General features: G+C 36.6%; 1 protein-coding gene across 1 annotated transcript; it reads left to right on the top strand.

Moving 5' to 3' along the window:
* Positions 1 to 16195: 16195 nt before the first annotated feature.
* On the top strand, positions 16196 to 16756 carry LOC116637773 (10 kDa heat shock protein, mitochondrial). The gene has a single exon (XM_032413261.1). The coding sequence runs from the start codon at positions 16324 to 16326 to the stop codon at positions 16630 to 16632; it is 309 nt and encodes a 102-aa protein (XP_032269152.1). The 5' UTR covers positions 16196 to 16323; the 3' UTR covers positions 16633 to 16756.
* Positions 16757 to 16982: the final 226 nt, after the last annotated feature.

Here is a 16982-nt window from a genome sequence, read left to right as displayed (position 1 = left end):
TCAGAATTGAAAGAGATAAAGAGTTTCCCAGACAAACAAGAGTTAAAGGAATTCATCCCACTGAACCAGCCTTACAAGAAATGTTAAAGGGATTTCCTTAAGTGGAAAAGAAAAAGCCATGATTAAAAGTAAGAAAATTATAAAAGGAAAAAATTTCATGAGTAAAAGCAAACATATAGTAAAGGTAGTAGAGCAATCACTTATAAAGCTAGTATGCAGGTTAAAAGACAAAAGTAAAATCAATTGTATCTAAAAATTAGCTAAGGAGACTCACAAAATAAAAAGATGTAAACTATGACAACATATAAATAAAACATAGAGGGGGGAGTAAAAATTAAGTTCTTTTAGGATGTGCTCAAATTTAAGTGACCATCAACTTAATGTAGACTGTTATATCCTTAGGATGTTATAAATGAACCTCATGGTAACCACAAACCAAAAACCTATAATAGATACACAGAAAAATAAAGAGAAAGAAAGCTAAGTATAACACAAAAGAAGGTCATCAATCACAAGGAAAGAGAGCAAAAGAAAAAGAAAAGAACAGAGAAGAATTACAAAAACAACCAGAAAAAAATTTAACAAAGCAGAAATAAGTACATACCTATCAATAATTTAAATGTAAACAGTCTAAATGCTTCCACAAAAGACATAATGTTATAGAATGGATTAAAAAAAAAAAAAAAGACCCTATGTGCTGCCTACAATATCACTTCAGACCTAAAAACACATATAGACTGAGAGTGAAGAGATGGAAAAAGATATTCTCTCCCTATGGAAGGAAAAAAATGCCAGGGAAACAATACTTACATCAGATGAAAGACTTTAAAACAAAGACTGTAACAAGAGACAAAGAAGGGCATTACATAATGAAGTATCAATCCAACAAGAAGATATAACAATTGTAAATATCTATGCACCCAACACTGGAGCACCTAAATACATAAAGCAAATTATTAACAGACATAAAGGGAAAAATCAACAGTAATACAGTAACAGTAGGGGACTTTAATACCTCCACTTACATTATTGGATAGATCATTCAAACAGAAAATCAACAGGAAAACAGTGGCTTTGAATGACACATTAGACCAGATGGACTTAACAGATATATACAGAACATGCCACCCCCAAACAACAGAATACATATTCTTTTCAAGCATACATGGAACATTCTCCAGAACAGATCACACATTAGGCCATGAAACCAATCTCAATAAATTTAAAAAGACTGAAATCATATCAAGCATCTTTTCCAACCACAACAGTATGAAACTAGAAATCAATTCCAATAAAAAAAAACCTTGAAAAACACAAACACATGGAGGCTAAACAACATGCTACTAACCAATGGGTCAAGACAGAAATCAAAGAAGAAATTAAAAAATACATGGAGACATATTTAAAGGAAAACACAACAGACCAAAATCTTTGGGATGTGGTGAAAGCAGTTCTTAGAGGATAATTTAATTTGATACAAGCCTATGTCAAGAAACAAGAAAAATCACAAACAATCTAAACTTACACCTAAAGCAACTAGAAAAAGAACAAAGAACAAAGAAAGTTAGTAGAAGGAAGGAAATAAAAAGGATCAGAACAGTAATAAATGAAACAGACTTAAAAAAAAAAGATCAATGAAACCAAGACTTGGTTCTTTGAAAAGATAAAATTGATAAACCTTTAGCCAGACTCATCAAGAAAAAAAGAAAAAGGACAAAAATAAATAAAATCAGAAATGAAAGAGAGGTAACAATTGACATCACAGAAATACAAAGGATTATAAGAGACAACTATAAAAAAGTTTATGCCAAAATTTGGACAACCCAGAAGAAATGGATAAATTCCTAGAAACATACAATCTTCCAAAACTAGATGAAGAATACAAAATCTGAACAGATTGATTACTAAAACAAAATTGAATAGGTAATCAAAACACTCCCAACAAACAAAAGTCCAAGACCTGGTGGCTTCACAGTGAGTTCTATCACACATTTAGAAAAGAGTTAATATCTATTCTCCTCAAACTCTTCCAAACAATAGGAGAGGAAGGAAAGCTTTGAAATACATTATATGAGGCCAGCATTACCCTGATACAAAACCAGACAAAGGCACTACAAAAAAAGAAAACTACAGGCCAATATCCCTGATGAATATAGGTGCAAAAATCCTCAACATAATATTAGTAAACCACATTTAATACCTTAAAAGGATCACTAACCATAATGAAGTGGGATTTATCCTGAGGATGCAAGGATTAATATTTGGAAATCAATCGATGTGATAAACCACATTAACAAAATGAAAGATAAAAATCATATGATCATCTCAATGGGTACAGAAAAAGCATTTGATAGAATTCAACATCCATTCATGATAAAAGCTCTCAACAAAGTGGGTTTAGAGGAAAATACCTGAAAATAGAAACCATATACAACAAACCCACAGCTAACATCAGACTCAATGGTGAAAAACTGAGAGGTTTCCCTCTAAAGTTGGAACAAGACAGGGATGTCCACTCTCACCACTTCTATTCAACATAGTACTGAAAGTCTAGTCACAGTAATCAGACAAGAAAAAAAAGGCATCCAAATTGGTAAGGAAGGAAAAAAAACTGTCACTATTTAAAGATGACATAACACTATACATAGAAAACCCTAAAGACTTCACCAAAAAACTAGTAGAACTAATAAAGGAATTCAGTAAAGTTGCAGGATATAAAAGTATAATATACAGAAATCTGTTGTATTTCTATACACTAATAATGAAGTAGCAGAAAGAGAAAATAAGAAAACAATTCCATTTACAATTGTGCCAAAATGAATAAAATACCTAAGAATAAACTTAACCGAGGAGGGGAAAGACCTGTACTTAAAAAACTACAAAATACTGATGAAAGAAACTGAAGATCACATAAACAAATGGAAAGATATAACACGTTCATAGATTGAAAGAATTAATATTGTTAAGATGTCCATTCCACCTAACGCAATCTACAGATTCAATGCAATCTCTATAAATATAGAATTAGAACAAATAACCCTAAAATTTGTATGGAACCACAAAAGAGCCTAAATTGCCAAAGCAATCTTGAGAAAGAAGAATATAGCTGGAGGTATATTAATCCCAGATTTCAAGATACAATACAAAGCTACAGTAATCACAACAGTATGGTACAGTATGGTATAAAAATAGATAATCAGTGAGCCCAGAAATAAACCCATGAGAATAGGGAGCCCAGAATAGAGAGCCCAGAAATAAACCCATGCATATATGGTCAATTAACCTATGACAAAGGAGGCAAGAATATATACTGGGGAAAAGCCAGGCTCTTCAGTAAATGGTGTTGAAAAAACTGGAAATCTACATGCAAAAGAATGAAACTGGACCACTTTCTAATACCATACACAAAAATAAACTCAAGATAGATTAAAGACCTAAACGTGAGGTCTGAAACCATAAAATTCCTAGAAGAAAACATAGGCAGTAATCTGTTTGACATCAGTCTTAATAGCATTTTTCTAGATATATCTCCTTACACAAGGGAAACAAAAGCAAAAATAAATTATAGGGACTATGTGAAAATAAAAAGCTTTTGTATAGCAAAGAAAACCACCAACTAAAGGAAAAGGTAACCTACTGAACAGGAGAAGATATTTGTTAATGATATATCTGATAAGAGATAATATCCAAAATATATAAAGAACTTATACAACTCAACACCAAAAAAACAAAGAATCAGATTAAACAATGGGCAGAGGACCTGAATAGACATTTTTCCAAAGAAGACATACAGATGGTCAACAGACACATGAAAAGATGCTCAACATCATTCATTATCAGGAAAATGCAACTCAAAATCATAAAGACATATTACTTTACAGCTGTCAGAATGGCTACAATCAAAAAGACAAGAAATAACAAGTGTTGTCCGGGATGTGGAGAAAAGGGAACCCTTGTGCACTGTTGGTGGGAATGAATGTAAATTGATGCAACCACTGTGGGAAACAGTGTGGAGGTTTATCAACTAATTAAAAATAGAAATACCATACAATTCCATAATTCCACTACTGGGTATTTATCCCCCAAAAATGAAAACACTAATTCAAAAAGACGTATGCTTATGTTTACTGAAGCATTATTAAAATAGCCAAGATATGGAAGCAGTCTTAAGAGTCCATTAATAGATGCATGGATAAAGAAGATATGGAACTGATATACAATGGAATATTAGTCATAAAAAAGAGTGAAATTATGCCATTTGCAGCAACATGGATGGACCTAGAAGGTATTATGCTAAGAAAATAAATCCGACAGAGAAAGATAAATACTGTATGATTTTAATTACATGTAGAATCTAACAAACAAATCAAATGAACAAACAAACTAAAAAGCAGAAACAGACCTATAAATACAGAGAACAAACTGATGGGTGCTAGAGGGGATGGGGTTGGGCAAAATGGGTGAAGGGAGTGGGAGGTATGGGCTTCCAGTTACCGAATGAATAAGGGATGAAAGGTACAGCATAAGGCATAGAGTCAATAGCACTGTAATGGTGTTGTATGGTGAGACATGGGAGTTACACTGGTGGTGAGCACAGCAGAAGGTAGAGAGCTCTCCAATCACTCTGTTATACACATGAAACTAATGTAACATTGGGCGTCAACTATACTTAAATAAAAAATAAAAAAATAAAAAAGGTAAAGATTATATAGGAAAATCAGAAAAATACTAAATAAAATTTTATTTTTGACCATTTAATTCCAAATATTCAATTTCATTAATTAAAAAAAATAGAATTACTTCATTGAATCAATCAATTCAATCCATTTTTCTTAGCATCTTATATACGAAGTCCTATTCTCCATTCAGTTCTTCATTTCAGAGATTACATTTGAAAGAGGACAACTGAGTTAATAATATGGAAATTCTTATCAACCATCCTAGTCAATTTAGGTGAAAGAAGCATTTTCTTCAATTACCCAGAGAATGACCTTCTTTATTTTCTTTCCTGGGTAAACAAGCTTGAAGAATTTTGACCTTTAGATCAATTTTATAAAGTTACTCTCCAAATAAACCTATACATTATGATGGCCAAGTGACAATGAACTTGTTATTTGTGGAAAGAGCTCAAGAGCCAAAACTTGCTTCAAATTCCAACTCAGCCACTTATTCAACATGAGCTTTATGAGAAGTTATTTAATTTGTAAACCTGTTTCTTCTTCTGTAATAGGACAATTATAAAAACTGTACCACATAGAATTAAGACAGCCATGCACAGAATTCTGAAAACAAATAAGTAAAATGTGAAAAGCCCTTAGTAGAATGGTTGGGACTTATGTAAAAACTTATTTTAACTTTTCATTGTTGTTGTTCCCCCATTTATGTTTGCCACAGTTGAATGCAAGAAAAACCTCAATTATCACAGAATTTGTAATATGAATGTCCTAGCAACATAACTTAATTAACTTTGTTAATAGACTAAATTTAAATATTTAGATTCTTATTCCATATAAAAAACAAACTCTGATAGTGTTATGATAATCATTTATCTACTCATTTTGCTTTTTATTCAAAATGACTAGCTAGCTTACGTGCATATTTTCAGAAGTTTAATAAAAAAAATTGCACAACAAACAGAATTGTGCATCTTTAAAAGCAACTATACAAAAAATATCAGGAAAAAAATTTTTAATGCACTAAATGTCCTGTGACTCATTTTTAGACATTAAAAATTTAGTTTTACAGTATTAAAAACACAATTAAATTACCATTATCTATAACAAATGAAACATATCTTTTGTTCTAATTTTTATTCATATTCTAAGATATATAAAAATAGTTCCTTTTAATTCTTAGTAGCACAATATTTGAAGAAATGTGTTAGTTAATTATGTAATTATTTATTTTATTTTATTTTTTTTGAGAGAGAGAGAGCATGAACGGAGGTGGGGGAGGGAAAGAGGAAGAGGAAGAGAATTTTTTTTTTTTAAAGATTTTATTTATTTATTTGACACAGAGAGAGAAAGACAGCATAAGCAGGGGGAGTGGCAAAGGAAGAAGCAGGCTCCCGGCTGAGCAAGGAGCCCGATATGGGACCTGATCCCACGACCCTGGGATCATGACCTGAGCCAAAGGCAGAGGCAGATGCTTACTGACTGAGCCACCCAGACGCTCCAAGGAAGAGAATCTTAAGCACACTCCACAGTGAGTGCAGAGCCCCACAAGTCATGACCTAAGCCAAAATCAAGAGTCAGATGCTCAACCAACTGAGCCACCTAGGCTCCCAGAAATGTTTGTTAATTAAATTGGCAACTAAAGACAAGTTTAGAGACTTTATAAGTAAAAATTTAGAGAAATTATAGACTTAATTGAATTAAATGATCAAATTTTAAAATGAAAAAATAAAAGATCAAGATGAAAGAAGCAAAATGCAGCACAAAAGTATTATCACCAAAGTCCTAGGTAATATATGAATGTAGTATATACTTGGTTGTATGATTCTAAACATAAATGACATTAAATTATCTTAATCATTACTCTTTGAATCTTTCAGGCAATTTTTTTTTTTTATATTGACTTATTTATACTTTATAACTCAAAGCAGAAATAAATCAATGGGCAATCTTTGGGAAACTAATTTTGTTCTGGGGCTGATGATTCATACAAATAATAGGTTATGAGCATACCAATTTAGGGTATCTGCTCTTATAGTTTATTAAAGAACATATTCTAGAGAAGGGTATACAAAGAGAGGTCATGGGTATATGTTGTAAGGTTTCCTGACAATCACAAAGAATCTATAACAAAACAATTTTCAATAATACTATGAAATTATTATGTCCTTGAAGCAAGAACTGAATCCTTATAATAACATTTGCATCTCCTTGCTCCCTCCCTCCTTTTTTTCCCTTTTTTCTTTCTTCTCTTCCTTCTTCTACCTCCTTCCAAATTCACGTTATTTACCTCTATACTAAATGCTCTTGGAAAAAGTGAACTTTTGTTATTCATCTGTTGGATCCATATTCTTTGTTAAAGTGATTTGAAAAGGCTTTGTATACAAGAGATATAAATACTGATTTACCATGGATGGAAGGAAAGTATCAAAACTATTCAAATAAACTAATTTTCTTGCAATTATTAATGGAATTGTCTTCTTTGAATTCACTCAATTCTTCAGTATGAAATGCTGAAGAAATCAAATATATTGGAAAAACATGAGTCTGGATAAATATTAGAATAGAGGGTTCAAAGGAAAAGGTTGAAACATTAGCAAAACCTAGTTTCTCATCCTGACTATGATGTTATCTAAGTGGGTGACCTGGGGCAGGTCACCTACCTTGTCTGGGCTCTAGTGTCATCATTTGTAAAGTCTAGAGGTAGGAATTCATGATCTCTAAGGATGTTTCCAGCTGTAAAGGTGTCATATACAGTCAACCTAACTAATGAAAGGAGGATATTTTACTTTGATTTATGAAACCTAATGTAATTCATTGTATTGTCTCTTTTCTCTGATGAAAGCCCCATGAGAACTGCTAATGAGGAGCTGAAGTGCCTCATAGAGTTCTCTCTTAAAACTCTATTCTTTGAGCCCCTTATCTTCACATGTTAATGAACAGGTACAAGGCTAAAGGAAGAGAAGCAGCGAAGCATAAAATGAGAAAATGGTAGAACAAGGAGTATGGTTAATCTATAAACTGAAAAGCCTGCAGTTTGACAATTGGGAACGGACCATCCACTGTAGCTAACTGCATTCTAATTGGTTGTAGTTAGAAGAAGGCTTTTGTTTTTAAACTTTTTACAAATTGGGTTTGTAAGAACTGTATATCAGGACATGGGAAAAGGATTGTTATGTGCCTTATATCTTGTTTTGTACTAGAATCCATAGTATATAAGGATTGTTTGGGGGCTATTTTTTCCTCCCTTTTATTTGTTTTATACTCGTTCATTCAATTTGGATGAAATCTCAGAGGAAGCGTGAGACTTTTTATATACTTCAGAAAATGCTTTTTTGTGTGTAGCTGTATATAAATGTTACAAATTAGTAACAGAACAAAGTGGGAAAGTGAATTAAGTAAAGGCTTTTTATTTCGGAGCATATACTTAGGAATCTAAAAACACATTTTGTATTTAATGAGTATAACGACATGTATTATTATAAGCACACAGTGGTTTCAGAATAACACTACTTGAATCTGTGAAAAAAAAGACTATTATATAGTACCTGGATGCAGTTGGTGAATGAATGAATGAATGAATGACTGGGGGAAAAGAGAGAATGATGGGAAGGTCACTTTATATCAGAGTCGTCATAGTGACTAAATTAATGACTGACCATAAAATGTAAAATTCCCCATTATAGAGCAATGATTACCAACCATTTTACCACCATGGATCTTGAGGTTTGAAATGTTTTTTTAAAGATTTCATTTATTCATTTGTCAGAGAGAGAGAACACAAGCAGCGGGAGTGGGAGAGGGAGAAGCAGGCTCTCTGCTGAGCAGGGAGCCCGATGCGGGACTTGATCCCAGGACCCTGGGACCATGACCCGAGCCGAAGGCAGACACCTAACTGACTGAGCCACCCAGTTGCCCCTTGAGGTTTGAATTTTGTCTACTAAACAGAATAAATTTATTTGGTAGGAATTAATTTTTCTCCTTCTTAATAACAATGACATAAAATAATAGTACTGACAGAAATGATCGCACATTAGATTCATTACATATCCGGGTAATAGAGCAGAGTTTAGAGCATGGATTTGTCATGAAGAGCCATGGACTCTTGACCAGATTGCCTTAGTTGAGACCCCAGTTCATTAGTGCTGTGGCCTTAGATAAGTTTTTAAAAACTGTTTTATGTCTTAATTTCCTCATCCTAAACAGTGGGATAACAACTGTGGCAACTTCACATTGTTGTTTTGAATGAATCCATGAAAAGCACCTAGAACAGTGTCTAAAACATAGGGAGCCCTCTGCATTACAAAACCCAAGTGCTTACACAGACCATTCCCAATACTCGTAGGAACACACCACCGTCAGCATTATGCCCAGTTTACAGATGAGAAAACTGAGGCCTGTTGAGATGAAAATTCACCCAGTTTAACAAAGACTGCTCAGGTCTAGACCTCAACCCTGTTCCTTTCCTCTTGTCTTTCTTCCTTTTCCCTTACTTGGCCTTTTCTCTAGAATAGCAATCTTGATCAGTAAGAGATAACAAGTGCTGCCACATTACATTAGTATAATTCCAGGCAGAATCAAAGGTGCCTGACATTTCAATTAGCCTGTGCAACTTTATTGAAAGTGAACTTGCAATTTCTGTTTAACTCTCAGAAATACTGGAAATAGCTTAAGGAACTCCTCCATTTCTTTCAGATTAGGAACCACTGTGACAAGTGGTTTATGTAAAAGAGAGCTTCTAGTTTGCTATTTCATAATTCTTAACACTTCAATTTTAGTGAAATAATTTAAATATTGCCATAATTAAGATTATAAGGGAGAGGGAAAAAAAGGTCTTATTTATTTTTTAATGGAGAATTCTTTTTTAATAATTTTCCAAATTGGAAGACACTGATGTTTTCAAAAATCAGTAGCACAACCTCCTTGAGGAGCAACGAAGAACCTTTTTGCAAATGATGACTTATTTCATAGAAAGCCCAGGACATTCATTCTTTCTGTTCCTGTTTGAGAAGAAAAGAGCACCAGCATTATGGCCACTGCTGGTCTGAACATTAACACTGAGGTTTATAATCCATTTTCTGGCTTTTCCTGGCGGCTGCCGTTATTATGAAGGAGCAGGCTGGGCGGGCTCCAGGGCCACACACAGACAGCGTTCATATGTGACAGTATCTTTTATGGAGCAGAGCAAAGAGAGACACACCCTCAAAAAGGGAGGGAGGCCAGAAATGAAGCAAAGCCACAGAATACCCCTCATTATCCTAACCACCCACAGCACCAGGAAATGGCGATTCAAATCTTGGCTGAAGACAGATGAAGGCAAAGGCTGAATGATCGATAAACCCTATGAAGTTAAAATATGGTGACCTGAAGAATACAAATACTTTTTTTTTTTTTTTAAATAGAACCTACTTATTCACGTTTCTGACTTTTGGGAACGGTACTTCATCAACCCTGTCCATAACAGCTCACCACTGGTTCTGTGCTTTAAGAAAACACCCTTTGCCTGGAGGCACTTACCGGGTCTAATCTCCTGCCCCTTCCCCACTCCCCAGCAGGCGCTTTGCTTTCCACCCTCATGTTCCTGAGACTCTTCCTGCTCATACGGCTCTCTTCAGTATTGTTGTTTCCCTTTACTCCTTCCCCTCTCACCTCTGTGCCCCCCACCTTTGGGGTGTTGCTTGCTTTCCCCTTAGTTTGACCAAACACTTTCACTTTTGTCTTTAGAAAGTTTTTAGGTTCCACTTCTTCCTTTGGGATGTCTCCTCACTGAAACAACATCGCCATCCCCACCTCTCATGGACCTCACTCTTACCTTCCTCAGGAGCAGCCTGGCCTTGCCCCTGGCCTCACCCGGTGGCTGCCTTTGTGGTTAGCCAGCCCTGTTCCCCATGCGGTTCCTGCTAGGAGACACTGGTCTCTGAAGATGCCCCATGAAAACTTCCCTGTCTCTGAGCAGTAAGTTAAGTGCAGGTCCCCGGTAAGGATAAAACCATTAATTTATACCAAAGCTGTTGATGCTTCTCAAATCCCAAAGAATTCAGAGTCTAATATAGTCCTGCTGCATATTTGAGTAAACACATGAACGGGTGATGAAGGGCAGTGGCATGAGAGGTTGGAAGGATACTGAGGACGGCTCACATTCCGTGCAATTTCACTGAGGGCTGGCACGACTGGGGAGAAAATAAATTCTTAACCCCCAATGTCAATGCCAAGTGCATTCATTAAATAGCTAGATTTTGGCTACCACCTTCCCAATGTTTTTGCTGCTGTCATTCTCTGGCTACAAAAATTTTAGAATATTTTTTACTGATTTTTTTTTTTTTAACAGAGCCTTAAGCTCTTTGGAGTAAATGTACTGCATGAAGCTACTAAATCAATCAAAATGGCAACACAACTTTATGGAGTATTTTTATGTTATTTTTAAAATTTTATTTATTTGTCAGAGACAGAGAGCAAGTACAAGCAGGGGGAGCAGCAGGCAGAGGGAGAAGCAGGCTCCCCACTGAGCAAGGAGCCCGATGCAGGGCTCGATCCCAGGACCCTGGGACCATGACCTGAGCCGAAGGCAGATGCTTAACCTACTGAGTCACCCAGGCATCCCTATTTTTATAAGTTACAAAATTCATTTTTTTTCCAAGTTCTATATGAGTTCTGAGGTGAATCTGGAAACTTCTTGCTTTTTTTTTTAAACATAACTTATAAAAATAGTACATGTTCATAGTGAAGTCAAACAAACAAAAATAAACCAAACAGTCCAGAAAAGGAGAGATGAAACCTAAAACCTCTCCTTCCAGCCTCATTCCCCAGAGCAGTGGTGCTCAACTGTGGACAGTTTTGCCTTCCAGGGGACATTTGGCAATTTCTAGAGACATTTCTGGTGCTCATAATGGAGAGGGAGTGGTGTTGCTATCAGCATTTCCCAGAGGGGTACAGAGTTGCTGCTAAACATCGTACAATGCCCAGGACAGCCTCCTCAGCAAGGAATTACTCAGCCCCAAGTGTCATTAGTGCCTCTACTGAGATACCCTGGCTGAAAGTGACGACTATTAGCTCTGGTTTATATATTCTTCCAGAAAAGTGTAAAATATATACGTCTATTTTTTTCATTTCTTTTTTTTACACAAATGGACTGAATGTATCTCCCATAATCTGCAACCTGCTTTTTTCCCTCAACAATGTCTCGGTGATTTTTCTGTATTGAGATGTACAATTTACCTCATTACTTCAAACTGTTGAAGAGGCTTATTAAACCATAAAATATTTAACCAGCTCTCAAAAGGAGATAATTTGGTTGTCTTTCATTTTCTTCATTATAAAGGGATCTGCCAGGAAGGATTAGAAAGAGAAAGAGAAACTATACAAAGGGCTGGATTTTCCACGGTGCTTTGCTTGCTTTACTTTTGCTCAACATCTGACTTAGAGGTTACAGTCACGATGAGAGGGTGAATCAGCATCTTCTTTTTAAACGCCAGTTTTCTCTTGACTGTATTACACAGGAGTGTGGGAGGATGAAATAAGAGCGACTGTTGTTTTTTTTTTTTTTTTTTTTCCTACCATGCCATGGTGGAGTTTCTCCAATAGACATTTTTAATGTCTGGTTCACAAGCCAACAAATCAAGGCAGCTGTGGAAATGTTAGGCTTAGGGGGCTCACCGTATCTGAATTATATCCACAACTTTTTAAAGAACCCGGATTAGGTTTAAAATATGCTAGAGATTTAGGCTGTCCCTGAGGTTACTAAAGAAATGACCACTTCAAAGCCAACCCCTCGCTAAGTTTTTCTTCTTTTTTTCCTTCTGAAGGAGGTCAGCCCAGGAGTTCAGTCAGTTGATATCTTTTGCTGCTTTTCTGTGTCTACTTTCATTTTGGATTATAAAATTGGGGCTTGGACGTGTTACACCATTGATTCCAAACTACACAGTTTTGCTATTGTTTGTATAGGGATGCTCACATTGATCATGTAAGGTAAATGTTATTTTCATGACCCCAAAGAGGAGGCTCCCACAAGGAAAATACTATGTAATGATTTCCACTTTGCAAGAACATAACTGACCCCAAGTGTCGTATGCTTTAACTCTTAAATTATGTGGACTTCCCTATTTCATGTCACTTCAAGCTGCATGAATTTGATTTTCTCTCAAATTCGTCTCTGCGACTTGGGTGAAAACTGGCCAAAGTTCATACCTGGAGGCATTGCTTTAAAAGAAGAAACAACTGTTTTAAGAAACTCTTGCTTCCCACCTATAGGGGTTATAACATTTTTTTTGTTAAAATGCAAAAACAAAATGGGAAAACTGCTTTGCCTTGTCCCTTCCTTTAAATATATTTATATCAGTTGTTCTGCCTTAACCTGCTATCTCCTTTCTTTAGCCTCCCTGCATTTACCCATGGCAATAGGCAGCCACCCCATATAAACAGCTTCCTGCTTTTTCCACAGGGATAAAAATAAAAGAGTAAAACTGACCAACTGTCTTGTAAGGCCTCAAATATAAACAGGATTATTTTTAAGGGCTCTCACAGAAACGTCTGGAAGTAGCCGTAGGTCGTGAAGGGCTGGTACTGGAATCACTGGGTCCCTGGTTTATGATTTTGCTGTGAGTTCCCTAAGGGCTCTCTCATGGATGAAATGAAAGGCCACACATGAAGGGTAAGCAGGGTCCAAAAGTCAGTTATTGTTTCCTCTGCTAATGATTCACTAAGTGACTTTGAGTAATCCACTCATTTCTTCCATCCGATGAAGTTATTTGACATGAAGGAGACGTGACAGAGTTTTCTTATCTTCTCAGGAGCCAGAAGCTATCACTACAGGGCTGGAGCCAAGTCTACTTGCAACAGTTTCTCCCTCAGTCTTTTGTGAGGGCACATTTATAAGGGCTCAGCTGTTGAAAGATGACTAGAAGGGAAAGTGCATCCTTGTGGACGTAGCAGAGCGAACAGGCAAAAGGGAGTTAACACAAGAAGACCTGTTGGAAGACAAAAGGAATGTGGTAGATGTTTTCTTCATTTGGTCTATGAACTTTCCTTACCTTTGAACAACTTCATGTTTTAGACGCCATGGCAGAAGTTGCAAAGGGTAAGAAGACTATTTAGTGATGTCCAAGAAAGAACTATTCTTCTTCTTCTTTTAATCCCTTTCCCTGGGGATTAAAAGTTCAGGAAGATTCTCAACTGGGGACACACACACAATGTTCAGTCCACCATTCCCTCATCCCGTTCCTCCATCATGATGTTTCCACACATCTTTTTCAGCTAACTTTTCTTACAGAGTAACTCATGGATTATTACAATATTGTATAGCAACATTACCCAAAAATTATTTGTATTTGTTGTTTTCACAATCCTTAGGTGATATTAAATAGCTCAAGTGATAGGACATTCTCTTCCTTGAATTCTATACCATAGTTTAAAATGGTGCCTTGCACGTGAGTTAGCCTCATTAAAATTAATACCTTTAAGTTTCAAAGAATGATAAGAATGAAGAACACTGTGTAACTTCTTGTCCTGTTTCTTGCCATCACAGCATCATAAAAAAAGAATAAAAGAGAAAAAAAAGAATCTCTTCATTCTTCACTTGAGTGCTAAGTGAAGTGAATTGTTAACAAAACAAAACAGAAAATAACTTATTTGTGCAATACAGTTTTTAAGTTTACATGCCTAGAGAGTTGCATAAAAATAGCACAGGGCTGAACCTTCCAGGGAAGTTATTTTTTCTAATGGAACAATTACTGAAAATTGGGACTGAAATTACAGTTTGTACATTATCATGCACTGAAATTCCCTTCTACTTGACTCTAAAAAACATTGTACTATATCCAGTTGTGGGGATGAAATAAAATTACCACAGGAGATTTCTGATATCATTCTTCAACCAAAATGCTGCCTGTTACACATGGAAACTCCATGAATGGGGAAAAGTAGGAAACCAAGGTGACATTAGTTGAGTTAATGCTTTGTGGATTATGACCTTTCTTAATGGAAAGGAACAAATATTCCACTTTTTTGTACGCATTAAAAATATGTGTATATGTATTATTATATATATATATACATTATAAATCTATATATTGTATTTTTATGTTTACTCACAAAATTTTGCTACTAAAAGCTGTGTGATAATGACATGTATTGTATTCCTACAACTTTTTATTTATTTATTTATTTTTTAAAGATTTTATTTATTTATTTGAGAGAGAGAGAATGAGAGACAGAGAGCATGAGAGGGAGGAGGGTCAGAGGGAGAAGCAGACTCCCTGCCGAGCAGGGAGCCCGATGCGGGACTCGATCCTGGGACTCCAGGATCATGACCTGAGCCGAAGGCAGTCGCTTAACCAACTGAGCCACCCAGGCGCCCCCTACAACTTTTTAAAATAAAAAACTTTTGAGTCAAAGTGAACTTAAAAAGAAATCACTTTTTTTTCCCAGAGACAGATCAAATTTTCCATTTTCATGAACCAGTTACTTATTTATTTTTAAAGATTTATTCATTTATTTTAGAGAGAGAGAGAGAGAGCACACACGTGCCAATGCATGCGCATGGGTGGGGGGAGGGGCAGAGGGAGAGGGAGAGAGGGAATCTCAAGACTCCCTGCTGAGCGCAGAGCCTGACTTGGGGCTCAATCCCAGGACCCCAAGATTGTAACATGAGCTGAAATCAAGAGTTGGCCACTTAACTGACAGAGCCACCCAGGTACCCCCTGAACCAGTTATTTATAAACACAATTACTAGTGATGTCCTGGAAAAGGAATCTAGGGGAATTCAAATTAGTTTTTGAAAAATGACCCCCAATTTATTATATCCTCTCTGAAACTATTAGCAACTTGCTTTTCCTTAATATGCAAATGTCGCTGTCTCCCAGATTTTCCCATAACCATTTCTCTTTTGTTCTGCTTCTAACAGCTCACTTATTTTCCTATTTGTCAAAAAGGGCTAATGTGAGTATATGCTCTCTCTCAGAATGCCATACATTTCTTATATTTGGTTCATTTTTTTATAAGCTTTCATAAAAATCTACACATGTATTACTCACTTCTTGATTTACTGATGTGGTTCAAATGTACACTTTTCAAAGTTAATGTTGTCAGTAATGGGCCAAACTAGCAGATGCCTCCTGATATGATCTTTTTCTGTGGCATTTCTGCCAAAAGTGCGAATCTTGAATCTAATCATGAAGAAACATCGGATAAACCTAATCGGAGGAACAATATATAAAATAAGGGGCCTATACCAGCGGGCTCAGCCCCTTCCGGGCCGGCTTAGGCTAGTTCCCGGGCTGCACTCGGTTCCAGAACTTTCCGGGAAGCGCCGCGCTCTCTGTGGGTCAAGGTTCAAAACGCGTCATTTCCGGAAGAGGGGCGAAGAGCTAGGACTTTCACCTCGGCGGGCGGCCTAGAAAAGCCTAGAAAGAACTCCTCTTTTCTTCCGCCTCCGCGTACTCGCGTCAGTGGCCGACGCACAGACCTCGGGACGAATCGCAGCGCGCGCTAGTGCGGCCACCCACTTTTGCGGGGAGGAGCGGGGGGGGGCGGGAGTGAGCGCGCCTGCGCGCTGGGCGGTCTTTTCCCACGTTCACGTGGCCCGAGGGTCGTACTGCGGGTCTTCTTGCAGAGGCGGCAGCTCCAGAGCAGAGTACGAACTGCGGCGGTCGGCGTCATGGCAGGGCAGGCGTTTAGAAAGTTTCTTCCCCTCTTTGACCGAGTTTTAGTTGAAAGGAGCGCAGCTGAAACTGTAACCAAAGGAGGTATTATGCTTCCAGAAAAATCTCAAGGAAAAGTGTTGCAAGCAACAGTAGTAGCTGTTGGATCGGGCTCTAAAGGAAAGGGTGGAGAGATTCAACCAGTTAGTGTGAAAGTTGGAGATAAAGTTCTTCTCCCAGAATATGGAGGCACCAAAGTAGTTCTAGATGACAAGGATTATTTCTTATTTAGAGATGGTGACATTCTCGGAAAGTATGTGGACTGAAATCATTATTAAAATGGCATGAAGTGAAGCTGCCCATTCCAGTGAAGTTGTGAAATCTTTCATCATGTAAATAATTTTCATGTCTCTCTTTTATAATAAACTAATGGTATCCAAACTAATGATATCCAGTGTCTCCAAAATTTAGTTTTAGTGTACTGATATAAACATTAGCAAATAAAAATGCATAAATGAAAAAAAAAAAAAAAAAAAATAAGGGGCCTATACACTTTAAAAATAATGGTAAAACACAAAAAAGGCCAAGTGACTATTCCAGATTGAAAGATACTAAAGAGACATGAGCATTACATACAGTGGCTAATCCTGGCTCAGATCCTGGACTTGGGGGACAA

Source organism: Phoca vitulina, unplaced genomic scaffold (genome assembly GCF_004348235.1).
Source record: "Phoca vitulina isolate PV1807 unplaced genomic scaffold, GSC_HSeal_1.0 scaffold15, whole genome shotgun sequence".
Taxonomy (NCBI): Eukaryota; Metazoa; Chordata; class Mammalia; order Carnivora; family Phocidae; genus Phoca; species Phoca vitulina.
The sequence above is the reverse complement of the archived record's forward strand: the minus strand, read 5'-3'. Positions and strand labels throughout refer to the sequence as shown.